The sequence below is a fragment of the Bombyx mori genome, chromosome 3 (genome assembly GCF_030269925.1).
Source record: "Bombyx mori chromosome 3, ASM3026992v2".
In the NCBI taxonomy this organism is placed as follows: Eukaryota; Metazoa; Arthropoda; class Insecta; order Lepidoptera; family Bombycidae; genus Bombyx; species Bombyx mori.
In genome coordinates, this window is record NC_085109.1 from 13,185,869 (window position 1) to 13,204,370 (window position 18,502).

The window sequence follows — 18,502 nt, forward strand, 5'->3', positions numbered from 1 at the left end:
TTCATTTATATCTGCATCCTTTAAAAAAATCTATCATCTGTATCCATCAAAAATGTTGCTTTATAACGATAAGGAATATTCTAACTATAGTCGAACAGTAATAAAGTAATTTACCACTTAACACCAGGTGGGCTGGAAGCTCGTCCAACCGTAAAAAAAAGTACTTAATTGCCTTTTTTATACAATACGAAGAAAACAACATTTAAACCCTTTATTTTCCACAAATTATTTTTTTACACAGTGTTATTGAATTAAGTTAAACTGAACTTCTCTTTTGTCTCAACCACAGAAAGTTCAGTCAATCTATACTTATAAGAAAAATCATCATCAATTAATCAATCATCATTTAATTCAAAACAAAATTCAAAATCATTTTTTTCAACTTAGATGTCAGTTTAACACACTTGTTGACTGTCAAAATATAAATAACAATGTTAACTGTACCACCGGTTCCAAAAAAAGCCACAGTCCCGAGAAGAACCGGCGAAACAAACTCAGCAAGCTTTTTTTTTTGTTTTTTCTCAAATATTTTCTTTTTTTTTAAATAAATAGAAATATTCACAATAAAAGAAAAACAAGTCAAAAAAATACAATTAAAAAAAATTTAATAATAATGAAAAATGAAAAGGCCAGGAGTGAACGCCTCATTCCCACGTAGTACCATCTAGTAAATAATCCTTAACTTTATAATATGCCTTGTTGCATAAACGTACCTTGACAGTTTTCTTAAATCTATGAACAGGTAGTAATTGAACGTTTTGTGGAATCTTGTTGAAAAGTTGTACACCCAGCCCCCTAAAAGAGTTGCTTATTTTCTTAATTCGAGCCGCCGGCAACGCAAGCCTATGTTTTTTCCTAGTGTTCACATTATGCAAATCGCAGACTCTGGGGAATTCTTCAATGTTTTTATGCACGTACAATATATTTTCAAAAATGTATTGGGACGCTAAAGTTAGAATTTTGATTTCCTTAAACTTGTCCCTCAAGGATTCCCTCGGGTGCATATTATAAATAGCACGAATAGCCCTCTTCTGCAGGATGAAAATCGTTTCAACATCGGCAGCATTGCCCCATAGCAAAATGCCATATGACATAACACTATGAAAATAACTGAAATAAAATAGACGTGACGTATCTTCGTTGGTATACGTTCGTATTTTTTTACCGCAAACGCTGCAGAACTAAGTCTACTCGCTAACTTGCCTATGTGAAGACCCCACTGCAGCTTGGAATCAACTGTTATACCAAGAAAAACTGTCGAATCCACAAGCTCCAGTGTCTCTCCACTTACAGTAATATTAGTGTCTACTTGTCTAACATTAGGTGTGGTAAATTTTATACATTTTGTTTTTTTTTTGTTATTTAATAACAGATTATTAACACTAAACCAATGTACCACGCGCGAGATAGCATCATTCATATCGTCATAATATTCCAATTTTCGTTTAATTTTAAACAATAAGGATGTATCGTCAGCGAATAATACGACCTCGTGACGGGTTTCAATAAACTTTGGTAAATCATTGATATACACAAAAAATAGAAAGGGACCCAATATGGAACCCTGAGGAACACCCATATTAAGTAAGACACGGAAGATCGGAAGATCTCTTTCCTTTAACGTCTATCTTTTGGATTCTTCCGGATAAATAAGATTTAATAAGTTCTAATGAAACGCCCCTAATATTTTTTTTTTATTGCTTAGATGGGTGGACGAGCTCACAGCCCACCTGGTGTTAAGTGGTTACTGGAGCCCATAGACATCCACAACGTAAATGCGCCACCCACCTTGAGATACAAGTTCTAAGGTCTCAAGTATAGTTACATATGTATATACACAAGTATAATACCATAAAGGTGTAATTTCCTCAACAATGTATTATGCTCAACACAATCAAAAGCTTTAGATAAATCGCAGAAAACCCCAAGGGCATTATGCGATTCCTCCCAAGCCTGAAAAATATTTTTAATAAGATCTACACCTGCATCAATAGTTGAACGACCTCTAGTGAATCCATATTGTTTGTTATGAAGCAGGTTATTGGAATTGAAATGGTTCAAAAGTTGTTCCAAAATATTTTTTTTAAAAATTTTACTCAATGTAGGTAGTACTGAAATAGGCCTAAAGTTAGCGGGGTCAAAAGTACTACCAGATTTAAACAAAGGTTTTATTTTACTATATTTCATTAGATCAGGAAACACACCACAATCAAAACAGTCATTAAATATTGTAGCAAGGTAAGGTGCGATTATATCAATAATGGATTTTATAACCTTAATTGAAATTCCCCATAAATCACCAGTTTTCTTAATAGTAATGAGCTTGAAATTATCAATTATGTCCTTTATATCAATATTTGTGAACTTAAAGTTAACACTGCATTTATCAACATGATCTTGCAGTAATGATTCGGCGACGGTAGGAGATGAAATTAAAGATTTTGTAGTAGAAGCTGGGATATCAGCAAAGTAGCGCTCAAAGGCACTGGCCACTTCTTGATGAGAAGTTATTGTTTTATCATTGATTTTCAAAGTTAATTCAGCATTGCTGTTTCTGACATACCCAGTCTCCCTATTAATAATATTCCAAGTCATTTTAATTTTGTCAGGTGCATTTTTTATAAGATTGCCTAAGTGCAATGACTTAGCCAATGTACAGGCTTTTTTAAACAGCTTGGAATATTTACAGACATGCTCATGGAATGACTTATTATGATTATATGATTTTTCATTTTTCATTCAAATCTCTGGCTATTTTTGTGAATTCCAAGAACACACAAACAAATCATTTCTTTATTCAAAATTTTTAATAGAAACGGTCGATAATTAGGTAGGTACTGAAATTTAGTTTTTGAAGACAAAAATAATGAACTTTGAAAACGAAATATTAGGGGTTAAAGTATGAAATTGACGATTTTTACTGAAAAATTGAAATTTGTTTTTTTTATTTAATCAAAATATCTACCATTATTACTGATACATTGCTGCCATCTAATAGAAAGGTCTTTTATGCCTTTGCGATAGAACTCTGGTGATCTAAATTCTACAAATTGTGTGAAAATATTTTGTACTGCCTCCTGGGAAGAAAACTTTTTATCACGTAAAATTTGACCAAATCACAAAAAAAATGGCAGTCCGTTGGAGCAAGGTCGGGTGAATACGGAGGGTAACGAATGGTTTCTAATTGCAGTTCCTGTAGAGTTAAAACGGTTTCTCGTGCTGTATGAGGTGTCGCGTTATCATGGAGCAATAATGGTGAAGATCGATTCATGAGTCTGATGTTTCACTACAGGTTTTGCTATCATTGCTCGAAGTTCGGCACAGTAGACATCAGCCGTTATTGCTTGACCAGATCGGAGAAAGCTCTAGTGAATAACACCATGCTGAGACCACCAAACAGACATCATTACCTTTTTATTGGTAAGCTTTGCTTTAAGACATTGTTGCGACGTTTGACCTGGGGTCAGCCATTGCATTTTGCGCTTACGGTTATCGTAAAGAATCCATTTTTCATCACACGTCACAATTCGATCCAATATTCCTTCATTTCTGTATCGATTCAACAAGGCAACACAAGTTTCAACACGCGTTTCTTTCTGCAGATCAGTCAAATCACGAGGCACCCATTTTTCATATTTTTTTATTTTATTGATTTGACGCAAATAAGTCAATATTGTTGGTAAGATAACGTTAAACCATGCCGCTAATTCCTGGGTAGTTTGGCTCGGATCGGCTTCCACCATCTCTTTCAATTCAGTGTTATTCAGATGGTGGGTCTTCCACGTGGTTAGTTCTTCAAATCAAAATTTCCATCACGAAAGCGTTTAAACCAAAATCGCACGGTGCGTTCATTACCAGTCCCCTTTCCAAATGCAACATTGATATTGCGAGCTGTTTCTGCAGCGTTAGTTCTGCGTCGGAACTCGTAATCAAAAATCATTCGAATTTTCGGAATATTCATCTTTCTTGTCTGGTTTAAAAAAAAAAAGCAACTGAAAGTCGATAATCGAATGTTGCACATTTTTTTAAAAGAAGAACCTCACAGGTACTATTTGAAAAAAGTTTCTCTCAAAAATCTTTTTACGAAAATTGCGCGGACGGAGGAGTATGAAATTTCCCACACTTATAGAGAATATAGAGAAGTAGTGCAGAAGGCTAATTTTTTTTAAAATTATGCATTAAAAAAACATTAAATCAATAAAAAAAACATTACACACACTACCATGTATTTGACACACACACGCGTGCATACTATTTGTTTATTGTCCAACTGTTGTTAATGCTTAAAGTCAAACTGAGAATAGGTTATTATTGTTTATCTTTAATATTATTTATCTATAGTGTAGTCTTGGCGAAATCTGTGATTATTTAATAGAAATAATATAATAGTCTTTGACAATACAATCACAATAGTGTACAAACTTGTAATTTTAATTAACTATAGTCGAATTTCGACTACCAGAGAACAACTAGTTACAATGAAACGCAGTTTCATACTACAACCCCTATTATAAGTCGGAATCAGTTGACGCACTCATTCTTTTGGTCTGGACATTCCTCAACGGGTACGCATTTTCCTGATTTGTCGAAGAGGAAGCCATCATCACAGTGGCATGTTGGGAGCAATGCCGCTGCGCAGCTGGTGTTTTTCAGTTCTGGGTCTTCACAGGTCGGCGCGCAGGGGTCCATTGTCAAATGAGAATTCTCAGGACAATCTGTAAAATACTATATATTAATACGTGAACTAAAAACTTTCTACCCCTTTTTACGAAAATTGCGCTGACGGAGGAGTATGAAATTACCCACACTTATAGAGAATATAGAGAAGGAGTGCAGAATGCATTTTTTTTTTAAATTATGCATTAAAAAATACGTTAAATCAATAAAAAAAAACATTACACACACTACCATGTATTTGACACACATAAATACAAAAGCTTGTAGCTTTTGTTAATGCTTAAAGTCAAATTGAGAATAGGTTATCTTATCTTATTATACCTTTAAACGAGCAATTATTGTATATACATATATAATCTGAATGTCGGAAACGGCTCCAACGATTTTTATAAAATTAAGTATACAGGGGATTTCGGGGGCGATAAATCGATCTAGCTACGATTTATTTTCAGAAAATGTCATTTTATTCGTGTTTTCAACAATCACCTTTATTGATAATCAACTTTATGACTCTTCCCGACATTTATTGGCGAATAATAATACTATTTTGCATCATTGAGAGCACCTAACTGCTTTAAAGACACAATAACACTAAAGCTATTTCAGCAGATGGCGTTGTTAAGCCACCCGAAGCAATGAGTTTTTGGTTTAAGGTTAGACAAAGGAAATGAATTGTTTATTTAAATAATAATAAATAAAAAAATTTTTATTAACAATCACGCCACGTTAACTAGTCTCATGCTAAGTTCGTAAAAAACTTGTGTTACAGGTACCAGATAACGGAAATAAATGTAAGATTTGTATTATACACGTACATATATTTAATATACATCCATAACCCTGGAAAAGACATTTTATATTTATCATACTAATTATCTTCCCTTGGCGGGATTCAAACCCGCGACCCCCTTGTGTAGTGGCCATGTCACTTACCACCACACCAGACGGCCGTCAAATATATTATTTGTGTCTTTTTAACTCACGTGTTCACTTAAAATGCCTAAACGATCTTGGAATATTTCATCATTTTATCAATATGTAATGCGTATGTAAATATAATTTAAAAAAACACAATTTATCAAAAAAAAACCTAGTTAGGCTCGGTCATCGTCTGGTTATTGTTTATCTTTAATATTATTTATCTATAGTGTAGTCTTGGCGAAATCTGTGATTATTTAATAGAAATAATATAATAGTCTTTGACAATATAATCATAATAGTGTACAAACTTGTAAATTTAATTAACTATAGTCGAATTTCGACTACCAGAGAAGGACTAGTTACAATGAAACGCAGTTTCATACTACAACCTCTATTGTAAGTCGGAATCAATTGACGCACTCACTCTTATGGTCTGGACATTCATCAACGGGTACGCATTTTCCTGATTTGTCGAAGAGGAAGCCATCATCACAGTGGCATGTTGGGAGCAATGCCGCTACGCAGCTGGTGTTTTTCAGTTCCGGGTCTTCACAGGTCGGCGCGCAGGGATCCATTGTCAAATGAGAATTCTCAGGACAATCTGTAAAATACTATATATTAATACGTGAACCAAAAACTTTCTACCCCTTTTTACGAAAATTACGCTAACAGAGGTGTACGAAATTTTCCACACTTATAGAGAATACAGAGACGGAGTGCAGAATGCAATATTTTTTTTTATTAGGCATTAATGTACATTAAATCAATAAAAAAACATTACACACACTACCATCTATTTGACACACAAATATACAAGCTTTTGTTAATGCTTAAAGTCAAATTGAGAATAGGTTATCTTATCTTATTATACCTTTAAACTTCGATCAATAATACTACTAGATTCGCGATTAGCGCTTCAAAAGCGGCCCGAAAAATAAGACCACAAATAAATTTGTGGTCTTATTTCAAATTAGTATGGTCCAATCATAGCCAACACTAAGACGTCAAAACGCTGCAATGCGCGTTCAAAAACTGAGTAAAAAACCACCGTAACACCAACGTTTTGGAAGGAATATCTTTTTTTGGTAAATTTATATTATTAAGTGTTTTTCATAAAATAATAAACACAATTATATTGTAAATAAAACACAATTTACGAATATTGTAATTGTTTAGCCAATGTTTGCAACAAGGCACCAACTATTGTAACAAACATCACCTATTCTTGGACAGGGAATGCATAGAGTAGTTTTGTTATTTTATAATGTTATTTTTGTTTGTAGATTTCCTAGTAGCCCCTTGTCGCTGTGCACAATGGATATATATTGTCGCGAAAGAAAGAGGAGAAAAAATATAGAACTCTTATAAAAATTCTAGAATTGTTCAATGGTGGTGGCAAATCAATGCAAAAAAGTATTAAAAAAACTTTATATGTATGTGTAAATATTTTAAGCGTATATGCTGAAAAGGATTTGTTTTCTGGGGGAAACGAACACAGCCATAAAATAAGCCTAAATTAAACTGATTATAGAAAAAATCATTGATATAAGAGTACATTATATTTGTAAAAAAGAAACCGCTCATATAAAAATGACTTCTAAAAGACAGCTTTATAACAAACTGAATCTGTTTAAAGGTAATTAAACCTACATTATTGTTTTAATTACTTCTGTATAAAGAATACGTGGAAAACATGTTTCGTGTTTCCTTTCATATTTTTTTTACTTTATTCAATTTTATTTTTTATCACCTATTTGTTGTAATAGCGGCAATGTAAAATATTATCTACTACTTTTTTGAATCGGTCAAAAATAGTTGCGACCATACAAAACAAACCTAAAACAAATATGTATATTCTGCAACTCTATGTCTTTCAATACTTACTGTGTTCTGAGCATTGAAATGTAATACCAAGAACTACATCTAGTTCCACAATACAATAAGCACGAAATTTTAAACAAATATTTTTAACCTTATAAATTAGGCTTTAAGTATCATTTTAGAATAAATATTTTTGTACTGATGACTTTTTATGTTCAAGTGACATTTTAAATTTATTCCATAATATTCTTTTTCTGACGAAAGGACCTAAATATATATATTTTGCAATGGTAATTAAACTTTATGTTTAAGTATTAAGGTTTATAATAAACTGAAGTCGTTAACATTATTAAACTTTTTTCTAAGAAATGAAGATGTTTTCGTGTCTGCAAACGTGGCCACTGGAGCGTCTTATTTTTGTTCCTGATCCGTAATCTAGTACTATTATTGATCGAAGCCTTTAAACGAGCAATTATTGTATATACATATACCTAGTCAGGTCATAAGTATTGTCACACAGTAAAACTTTTCTTTTAGAATGCTGGCCACAAAAAAGTTTATTGAATTCGAATTTCGAATTGTTCATGAAAATAAAAATGTATACTTTTAGAATTTTACTCATTTTTAAATATGGAGTGGACGCTTAAAGAAGACCGTGTTGCAGTTATTGTGTTACATCGTTGCGGTTACGCGCCAATTCAAATTTTTAACATACTGAAAAATTTGAATATAACCATAAGATTCGTTTATCGTACCATTAAACGATACAATGAAGACTCTAGTGTAGATGACAGGTCAAGAAGTGGTCGCCCTCGGTCTGTTAGGACTCCAGCAGTGATAAAAGCTGTGAAGACGCGAATTCAAAGAAATCCCAAACGTAAGCAGAAACTGTTGGCCCTTCAGATGGGGTTAAGCAGAACCACGGTGAAAAGGGTGTTAAATGAAGACTTAGGGCTTCGGGCATATCGAAGAAAAACAGGACATCGTTTGAATGCTCGTCTAATGGACCTGAGACTGAAGAGATGCCGCGCTTTGTTGAAGCGGTACGCGGGAAAAAAATATTGGGAAATTCTTTTTTCGGATGAAAAAATGTTTACCGTAGAAGAGAGCTACAACAAACAAAATGATAAGGTGTACGCACACAGTAGTGAAGAAGCGTGCAACCGTATTCCGCGTGTCCAACGAGGTCATTTTCCATCCTCGTTCATGGTATGGTTGGGAGTTTCTTATTGGGGCTTAACAGAGGTACATTTTTGTGAGAAAGGTGTAAAAACGAATGTAGTTGTGTATCAAAATACAGTCCTGACGAACCTTGTGGGACCTGTTTCTCATATCATGTTCAATAACAGGCACTGGGTATTCCAACAAGATTCGGCGCCAGCTCATAGAGCGAAGAGCACACAAGACTGGCTGGCGGCGCGTGAAATCGACTTCATCCGGCACGAAGATTAGCCCTCCTCCAGTCCAGATTTGAATCCGTTAGATTACAATATATGGCAACGCTTGGACGAAAAGGCGTGCTCAAAGCCTCATCCCAATTTGGAGTCACTCAAGACATCCTTGATTAAGGCAGCCGCCGATATTGACATGGACCTCGTTCGTGCTGCGATAGACGACTGGCCGCGCAGATTGAAGGCCTGTATTCAAAATCACGGAGGTCATTTTGAATAAACTTTAGTGTCATAAGAATCTATGTTTTGTTAAGTTCATTTTGGTATATGAATGGTTACATAATGAATAAACTTGTTTCAATTATTTTACATTAAACATGTGACAGAATTTATGACCTGACTAGGTATAATCTGAATGTCGGAAACGGCTCCAATGATTTTTATAAAATTTAGTATACAGGGGATTTCGGGGGCGATAAATCGATCTAGCTACGATTTATTTTCAGAAAATGTTGTTTTATTCGTGTTTTCAACAATCAACTTTATTGATGATCAACTTTATGACTGTTGTTTATGGAAACAGTTGACGCACTCACTCTTTTGGTCTGGACATTCATCAACGGGTACGCATTTTCCTGATTTGTCGAAGAGGAAGCCATCATCACAGTGGCATGTTGGGAGCAATGCCGCTACGCAGCTGGTGTGTGTTAGGTCTGGATCTTCACAGGTCGGCGCGCAGGGGTCCATTGTCAAATGAGAATTCTCAGGACAATCTGTAAAATACAAGAGAAGAGAGAGGCAGTTAATCTACATCGCCCCACACAAGCTCACAACGTGAAAGCCGCCACCCACCTTGGGACATAAGCTTGAAGTCTTAATAAAAACGGCCGTCTGGTGTAGTGACATGGTCACTACACAAGGGGGTCGCGGGCTCGAATCCCGCCAAGCGAAGATATTTGTATGATAAATATAAAAATGTACTTTCCAGGGTTATGGATGTATATTAAATATATGTATGTGTATTATAAAAATCTTACATTTATTTCCGTTATCTGGTACCTGTAGCACAAGTTCGTTAAGAACTTAGTACGGGGCCAGTTAACGTGGTCTGATATTATTAAAAAAAAAAAACTTGCGTAACTGCTGTCCCACCCGTCAAACCTGAAACGGATGGACACTTCACTGTAGAAATAGGCAGGATAGCTGTACCTACTCGTGCTGCTTCCCAATACTGCCCCACCACAAGTAATTATCGAAATGTTTAGTTATTTTCCTTCGTATAAATCGTTATTTTAGTAAAAACCGTTATCCTTCATTGTGGATGGCGTTCGTGATGGTAGCCTAACAATATGAAGAAATTTTGTGATATCATTGACGTAAACTTTTTCTTCTGTCTCCACGCGCCATAGACATAACTAACTGTCTATGGTGCGTGGGGACAGAAGAAAAGCACTTGTACACGCACACAACACGCTTTATATAAAATTCAACAAAAAAATAGAAAATAAATTTTAATAAATTTAAATTGAAAATAGTGTAAAATACATATTATTTAAAAAAAGCGTGCGTACAAACAGCGTAACTGTTATTTATGTCATTTACATCTGTAAAATTCTCTTTTGTAAAATTTCTTGAGATTTTTATACAATTACCACATTTTCATTCTGAATCCTAACTAAACTTCTTTATAGTATCAGGTCCAATTAGAAAATCGTATTGGAATTCTTTTCCGTCTACAATATAAACATCAATTCTCTTCTCTATATTAGAAATCAATTTACAATTAAACGCAATTTCATATATATATATTTTCCTTCGTATAAATCGTTATTTTAGTAAAAGCCGTTATCCTTCATTGTGGATGGCCTTCGTGATGGTAGCCTAATAATATGAAGAAATTTTGTGATATCATTGACGTAAACTTTTTCTTCTGTCCCCACGCACCATAGACGTAACTAAAAGCACTTGTACGGTGTGATTTCGTGTTTATTATTTAAATTTAACATCATGCGTGGCAAAAAGTAGCTCTGAGATATTGGTGACGTCGAAAATAATGAAATATATACCTACAAAAATGCAGGGATAAATAGTAAATGTAGTCAATTTATGCATCTATTAGGTACCTAGTTATGTCAATGTGTCATATTGCCCATTGTGAACCATTCGGAAATCGGAACAATAAAATTTAGTTAATAAACGCGGAATAAAACCCTTTTCATTACATGTCAACCTGATTCCAGAGGGGCTTTCTCCTTAAGTACACAGCGCAAACCAACATCCAATTTAAATGTTGTGCCTAACAAGCGCTATATTTTTTACATTATTTAAATAAACATATTAAAAATAACTTCCTTCAAAAAACAATGATTCCACCAGGCAGGACCATCGATTCTGAACTCTACTGCGAACAACTGATGAGATTAAAGCAAGAAGTTGAGAGAAAGCAGCCGGAATTAATCAACAGAAGGGGATCATGTCCCTACCTACAAGATGACAAAAAGTTATCGAACAAAATGGTACCTACATACTTTAGTTAAATGTAAATAAACTATATTAAAAAATGTTGCGAACTTTTACCCCAACCTATTATATATCACAAAATTAAGAGTGCTCTTTTAGGCAGACGAGCATACACCCGTTGGCGGTTGGTGGCGCATTTACGTCGTCGATGTCTATGGGTTCCAGTAACCACTAAACACCGGGTGGGCTGTGAGCTCGTCCATCCACCTAAGCAATAAAAAAACAAATAATAAAAAAAAACAAAGGGCAATAAAAAACTAGTGTTTTATCTGTAACTTTATTCTGATCGAGCCCAATGAAGTCAAAATAATTACTCACCTTTTTCAAACGAACTGTTACTGGCTATGAGAGCCATCAGGGATACGAGCAGGAGCATGGTGAAGTAATGTTTGGCGGCCATCTTGACGATATGCTGCGAACTATAGCTCGGTAATAATACGCGGTGCCTTTATATATTATTTTGTACGCACGCGCTGCTGTGTTTGTGTAGTGTTTAGTGATGTTCGATGTGTAAATGATACGTATAAATAATAATAAGGCGTGCAGTAGCTGATTTTATTTTACGCCGCCGCCCGCCGGTCAGTAGGGGACCTGAACCCGGGTGTCACTACTAAACTCCGCCCCGGGAAGCTGTCCCGCCAACCGGTGTAAAATCCTGTCGTGCGGTCGCCGTGCCGGAGTCGGAGACCGGAGTGGATCCCGGCGATCGTATGCAGGGTAGACTGGGGGCCCTTCCATGCCCTGCGTCAGTCTCTCACGCAACCCGTGGTTGAACATACACTGTGTTCCGCGCTTTATTCAGGTATTGCCTTGATTTCGCCCCGAACGTCCTACCTCTCCTAATCCTACTCTCCCAACAAAATTAAAGTTATGACAGTACGAAAAAGAAATAGGGTTTTATCGGCGACTCCCCATTCCACATTTAACGTGGATTTCAGCAATGTTAGGGGCCTACATAGTAACCTTGACGCCGTACACCACCACCTTGAGACGGCGCAGCCTGCCCTCCTTTTTCTAACGGAGACGCAGATATCAGCTCCGGATGATACCTCATATCTTGAGTACCCCGGCTACGTATTGGAGCACAACTTCCTGCGTAAAGCCGGGGTGTGTGTATTCGTCCGGGCTGATGTCTGTTGTCGCCGTCTTCGTGGCCTCGAACAACGGGACCTATCCCTCTTGTGGCTGCGCGTAGATCACGGGGGTTGTACCCGAATCTATGCGTGCCTGTACAGGTCCCACAGCAGTGATGCAGATTCAGCTCTGATAGAGCATGTGCAAGAGGGGACTAACCGCGTGCTTGAGCAGTACCCTTCTGCGGAGGTGGTGGTTCTTGGAGACTTTAACGCTCACCACCAAGAGTGGTTGGGGTCCAGAACCACTGACCTCCCGGGTCGGGCTGCCTACGATTTCGCCTTGTCCTACGGCCTCACTCAGCTGGTGACACAGCCCACCCGTGTCCCAGATATTGAGGGGCACGAGCCCTCTCTGTTGGACCTTCTGCTGACCACCGATCCGGCCGGATACAGTGTGGTGGTTGACGCTCCACTTGGATCGTCTGATCACTGCCTTATCCGAGCTGTGATACCAATCTCTCGTCCTGGTCGTCGAACGACGACCGGGTATCGAAGAATTTGGCGGTATATGTCAGCAGATTGGGATGGATTGCGTGAATTTTACTCTGCTTTTCCTCTGGTGATCCTGACGTCTGTGCGGACCGACTTAAAAACGTGGTGCTTCGGGGGATGGAATTGTTCATTCCTTCTTCCAAGGTGCTCGTCGGGGGTCGCATTGGAGCCTTTTTTTTTTTTTTGTACAACAATGCCAGTAGGGACGCGCTGCACGCCTCTGCTGCATGCGGTCCGCATGGCATGGAATGATGTCAGGAGACGTCGGGATGGACCTCAGAGGAAAGGCGGAAATTTAACGCCGCTTCTAGGTCCTATAAGAGGGCTATTGCCAAGGCGAAGTCAGAGCACGTTGCCAGAATTGGCGAGTGACTGAAGAGCTATCCCGCCGGGAGCCGTGCTTTCTGGTCGCTAGGTAACTTCTGCAGGTCTAGTCTCCCACCACTACGCAAGTCCGATGACTGTCTGGCCCATAGTGCGAAAGAGAAGGCTGACCTTCTGGTCAAACTCTTCGCCTCGAACTCGACCGTGGACGACGGGGGTGCTACACCACCGAACATCCCCCGGTGTAATAGCTCCCTGCCTGAGATCTGCTTCACGCAGTGTGCAGTCAGGCAGGAGCTCCGACTGCTGGACGTCCATAAGTCGAGTGGGCCAGACGGCATCCCTGCAGTGGTTCTGAAAACGTGTGCCCCTGAGTTGACGCCTGCGCTAACGCGTTTGTATCGCCTCTCTTATTGCACTAACAGGGTTCCGTCTTCATGGAAGACTGCTCACGTCCACCCTATCCCCAAGAAGGGTGACCGGTCGGACCCATCGAGCTATAGGCCTATCGCGATAAATTCCTTGCTTTCCAAGGTGATGGAGCGAATAATTAATATACAACTCCTGAAGTATCTGGAGGATCGCCAGCTGATCAGTGACCGACAGTACGCTTTCCGTCACGGTCGCTCGGCTGGCGATCTTCTTGTATACCTTACTCACAGGTGCGCTGAAGCCTTGGAGAGCAAGGGCGAGGCTCTTGTTGTGAGCCTTGATATCGCGAAGGCCTTCGACAGGGTCTGGCATAGGGCACTTCTATCGAAGTTACCATCTTACGGAATCCCCGAGGGTCTCTGCAAGTGGATCGCTAGCTTTTTGGATGGGCGGAGCATCACGGTCGTTGTAGACGGTGACTGCTCTGATACCATGACCATTAACGCTGGTGTTCCACAAGGTTCGGTGCTCTCCCCCACGCTTTTCATCCTGTATATCAATGACATGCTGTCTATTGATGGCATGCATTACTATGAGGATGACAGCACGGGGGATGCGCGATATATCGGCCATCAGAGTCTCTCTCGGAGCGTGGTGCAAGAGAGACGATCAAAACTTGTGTCTCAAGTGGAGAACTCTCTGGGGCGAGTCTCCGAATCCGAGACTCCGAACCCGTCAAAGACGCAAGTTTGCGCGTTCACTGCGAAGAAGGACCCCTTTGTCATGGCGCCGCAATTCCAAGGAGTATCCCTGCAAACTTCCGGGAGTATCGGGATACTTGGGGTCGACATTTCGAGCGATGTCCAATTTCGGAGTCATTTGGAAGGCAAAGCCAAGTTGGCGTCCAAAATGCTGGGAGTCCTCAACAGAGCGAAGCGGTACTTCACGCCTGGACAAAGACTTTTGCTCTATAAAGCACAAGTCCGGCCTCGCGTGGAGTACTGCTCCCATCTCTGGGCCGGGGCTCCCAAATACCAGCTTCTTCCATTTGACTCCATACAGAAGAGAGCCGTTCGGATTGTCGATAATCCCATTCTCACGGATCGTTTGGAGCCTCTGGGTCTGCGGAGGGACTTCGGTTCCCTCTGTATTTTGTACCGCATGTTCCATGGGGAGTGCTCTGAGGAATTGTTCGAGATGATACCAACGTCTCGTTTTTACCATCGCACCGCCCGCCACCGGAGTAGAGTTCATCCATACTACCTGGAGCCACTGCGGTCATCCACAGTGCGTTTCCAGAGATCTTTTTTGCCACGTACCATCCGGCTATGGAATGAGCTCCCCTCCACGGTGTTTCCCGAGCGCTATGACATGTCCTCCTTCAAACGAGGCTTGTGGAGAGTATTAAGCGGTAGGCAGCGGCTTGGCTCTGCCCTTGGCATTGCTGAAGTCCATGGGCGACGGTAACCACTCACAGTCAAGTGGGCCGTATGCTCGTCTGCCTAGAAAGGAAATAAAAAATAAAAAAATACATGTGTGCAATTCACACGTGGTAGAAGTGAAACCTTCCAAAATTAAAATACAATTATCCTAAACGTCTTAAGTATATGTAAAATTTTGTCATTAGTAAATAATTGTAAGGTAGCGCCCTCTGCGAATTGATATTTTAATTTCACGTATAATCCTAAATTAAAATTCACTACAAGAGCTTTCATACACACGTTAGTATTAAAAAATCTCACAGATGGCGCTGTATTAAATAGTATGTATATTTCTGTCTCATTCTTTGCTGGCTTCATCCTACACATTTTTGTATTTGTGTCTCTTACCTGTCGTTTTTTTCGTTGCATCCGGTTTGAAATCACAACGATTCTAAAGAAGTTTTCACTTCAAAAATATCAGCTACATGGTAGGCGTAGTGAGGGGTGGAAGGTTTTTTTCTTACGAAATTTCACGACTCCGCTCTCAAGCCGCGCCCAAGGCCCGCGATAAAATCTTTGCAATAGCTTAAAATTTGGAAGTAACGGCAAACGAAAGATTTTCCAGTTTTTCCACCGAGCGGGTGATTCAGTGCAACCTTAATTTTTTTTTTATTGCTTAGATGGGTGGACGAGCTCACAGCCCATCTGGTGTTAAGTGGTTACTGGAGCCCATTGACATCTAGAACGCAAATGCGCCACCCACCTTGAGATATAAGTTGTAAGGTCTCAGTATAGTTACAACGGCTGCCCCACCCTTCAAACCGAAACGCATTACTGCTTCACGGCAGAAATAGGCAGGGTGGTGGTACCCACCCGCGCGGACTCACAAGAGGTCCTTACCATCAGTAATTACGCAAATTAAAATTTTGCGGGTTTCATTTTTATTACACGATGTTATTCCTTCACCGTAGAAGTCAATCGTGAACATTTGTTGAGTACGTATTTCATTAGAAAAATTGGTACCCGCCTGAGATTCGAACACCGATGCATCGCTCAACACGAATGCACATGTGCCCTTGTTTTATTTGTTCTTAATTAAAAAAACATTACTGTGACATAAAAACATTCCATAGATAAAACAAAAACACTTGAATAATCAAACGCACCGATAACCGACAGGTTGAACTAATATGAAATTTTATACGAACACAATTAATTAATTGGCGATGGATTAAATATTATGATCATTAATTTAAAAGCAAAAATACAAAATGTATCTTGTTTTTTACAATCGAAGATACTGAAGTTAAATAGTTGCACAAGTGTTAAAATTTCCCGCTTTGTTCGATTTTTTTTTTATTCCTACCTATGCTGATAGCCTTGAGAGGCTATTTCAGCTTCACCCTAACGTTTGTAGGTGAGCTCACGGGGCTCAAACCGGAGAGTTGCTAACACTGACCCTAGCAAGAGCAGTGCTTCGCAGAATCTACCACCGGATCGGAAACGTGACCCACTGAGAAGATGCGGCGAGAAACTCAGTGGGCTGTGTCTATGGGTTAATTTGCTCGTCGAGCCCTTCGTCGCAAGCGACGGGTTCGACGAGGACGGTGACCGGTGCTTGTGGTGCCTAAAAGCACCGTTAATGGATCAGGAGGATCCGTAATGACGTGCTTTGGGCGACGTTGACGGTTTACCATTCGGTCTACAGGGTCGGGTATGTAGTTTCCAGCGGCCACGTCAAGAGAGTTCTCATGTCGTGCCGTCTTCTCAAAGTGGCGCAGCGATGCCGACTGTAGATACTTACTAACCGAGTCGAGCTCCAGGTCATCGTGGAGATCCACGTTCCTCAGGAACCATGGTGACCCGACGGCTATCCTGCAAAATCGGGATTGAATAACCTGAAGGGATTTCAAGTGGGTGCGGGCCGCATGAGCGAATACTACGCTTGCATACGTCATGACGGGGCGCACATATGCAAGTGTAGTGTTCGCTCACGCGGCCCGCACTCACCTAAAATCATTTCAAATTATCCAATCCTTTTTTTGCAGGATAGCCGTCGGGGCTCCTTGGTTCGTGAGGAACGTCGACCTACACGACGACCTGGGCCTCGAACCGATCCCCAAACACATGAAGTCAGTGTCGGAACGTTACTTCGATAAGACTATGCGTCATGATAATCGCCTTATCGTTGCCGCCGCTGACTACTCCCCGAATCCTAATCACGCAGGAGCAAGTCACCGTCGTCGCCCTAGACACGTCCTTACGGATCCATCAGATCCAATAACTCTTACATTAGACGCCTTCAGCTCTAATACTAGGAGCAGGCTTAGGGACCTCGGTAACCGTACTCGTCGAACTCGACAAAGAGGTCGACGTGCAACCTAACCCATGCATCAGCCCGCTGAGTTTCTCGCCGGATCTTCTCAGTGGGTCGCGATTCCGATCCGGTAGTAGATTCATTCGCGAAGCAATTGCTCTTGAGTTGTTAGGTCTCCTTTGGAGGCGCTCGGGCAGTTGTTAGCAAATCCCACCCCTCCTGACTGAGCCTTTGCTCGCCCACCTGTCCTGGTGAAGCTGGAAAGGCCTCCGGGCCACCAGTAATTTTTCAATCATAAAAAAAAAGATATTTTTCAGACTACAGCTTTCCAATAACTATAGCTCTGTGATCCAATGGATCCTCTTTTATACTGAGCTGTAACGATACGAAACCGCAACTGTCTATACATAGCGTCTACTGATATTCAACGTATGTGTATGTGTGCGTGCGTGCGTGCGTGCGTGCGTGCGTGCATGCGTGCGTGCGTGCGTGCGTGCGTGTGCGCGCGTGTGTGTGTGTGTGTGTGTGTGTGTGTGTGTGTGTGTGTCTCGTTGTGCTTATCTGCATAATTGATTATTTTTAATAACACGTATTACGTTTTAACACCTTGACTGTCATTTCCATTCACAGTGGGATTTTTTTAATACACTTCACTAAATAAAAGTAGTATGGGATATTCGACTAGAAAATAAATTAATCGACACTCTTATCTCGTCTGCATCAATTTCATCTAAGTTCAACTGACTTACGTGTGATAGAGAAATCTTGTCATTAGACCGTTATTTGAGTCGTCTATTATCAAAGGTGGCAATCTGTGTATTTGGACAAAAAAATGTTATTGATATGGCGATACAGATTGATTTGAATATAATCGTCTCCTTCAAAGAATACGGTTCAAAACCTGCATTAAATAAAGGTTAATACTTAACCTGTTATTTATCTAAGATGTCGTTCAGAAGAGTTTTGTGACTGCCAATGGAATACAAAGTCAATAATTCGTTTTTCTGATTTACCAATAATTGTCCAAAAGTCACATTGCCGGCTTTGATAATAGTCGACTCATTTATTGACGGTTTATAAAAGTAATATTAGTTTGTTCTCGGCATACCC

The 18,502-nt window shown here is 39.6% G+C and overlaps 1 protein-coding gene and 1 long non-coding RNA gene across 2 annotated transcripts; one reads left to right on the plus strand and one right to left on the minus strand.

Moving 5' to 3' along the window:
- Window positions 1-331: 331 nt before the first annotated feature.
- LOC101738036 (serine protease inhibitor swm-1) lies at window positions 332-11,810 on the minus strand. The gene is made up of 4 exons (XM_004924341.5): window positions 11,649-11,810; window positions 9,407-9,583; window positions 6,023-6,199; window positions 332-4,715 (listed from the first exon to the last, which is right to left on the minus strand). The coding sequence occupies exons 1-4, from the start codon at window positions 11,728-11,730 to the stop codon at window positions 4,522-4,524; spliced, it is 630 nt and encodes a 209-aa protein (XP_004924398.1). The 5' UTR covers window positions 11,731-11,810; the 3' UTR covers window positions 332-4,521.
- On the plus strand, window positions 6,195-7,638 carry LOC134201829 (uncharacterized). The gene is made up of 2 exons (XR_009977086.1): window positions 6,195-6,683; window positions 6,882-7,638. It is a non-coding gene; the product is annotated as an uncharacterized LOC134201829 (long non-coding RNA).
- Window positions 11,811-18,502: the final 6,692 nt, after the last annotated feature.

What these genes read in the sequence shown, in the direction of transcription:
- LOC101738036 (XM_004924341.5), bottom strand. Translation starts at nt 11,730, where the DNA reads ATGGCCGCCAAACATTACTTCACCATGCTCCTGCTCGTATCCCTGATG. An exon ending in TAACAGTTCGTTTGAAAAAG is followed by an intron (nt 9,584 to 11,648) that starts GTGAGTAATTAT and finishes TGTATTTTACAG; the next exon opens with ATTGTCCTGAGAATTCTCAT. An exon ending in TGAATGTCCAGACCAAAAGA is followed by an intron (nt 6,200 to 9,406) that starts GTGAGTGCGTCA and finishes AGTATTTTACAG; the next exon opens with ATTGTCCTGAGAATTCTCAT.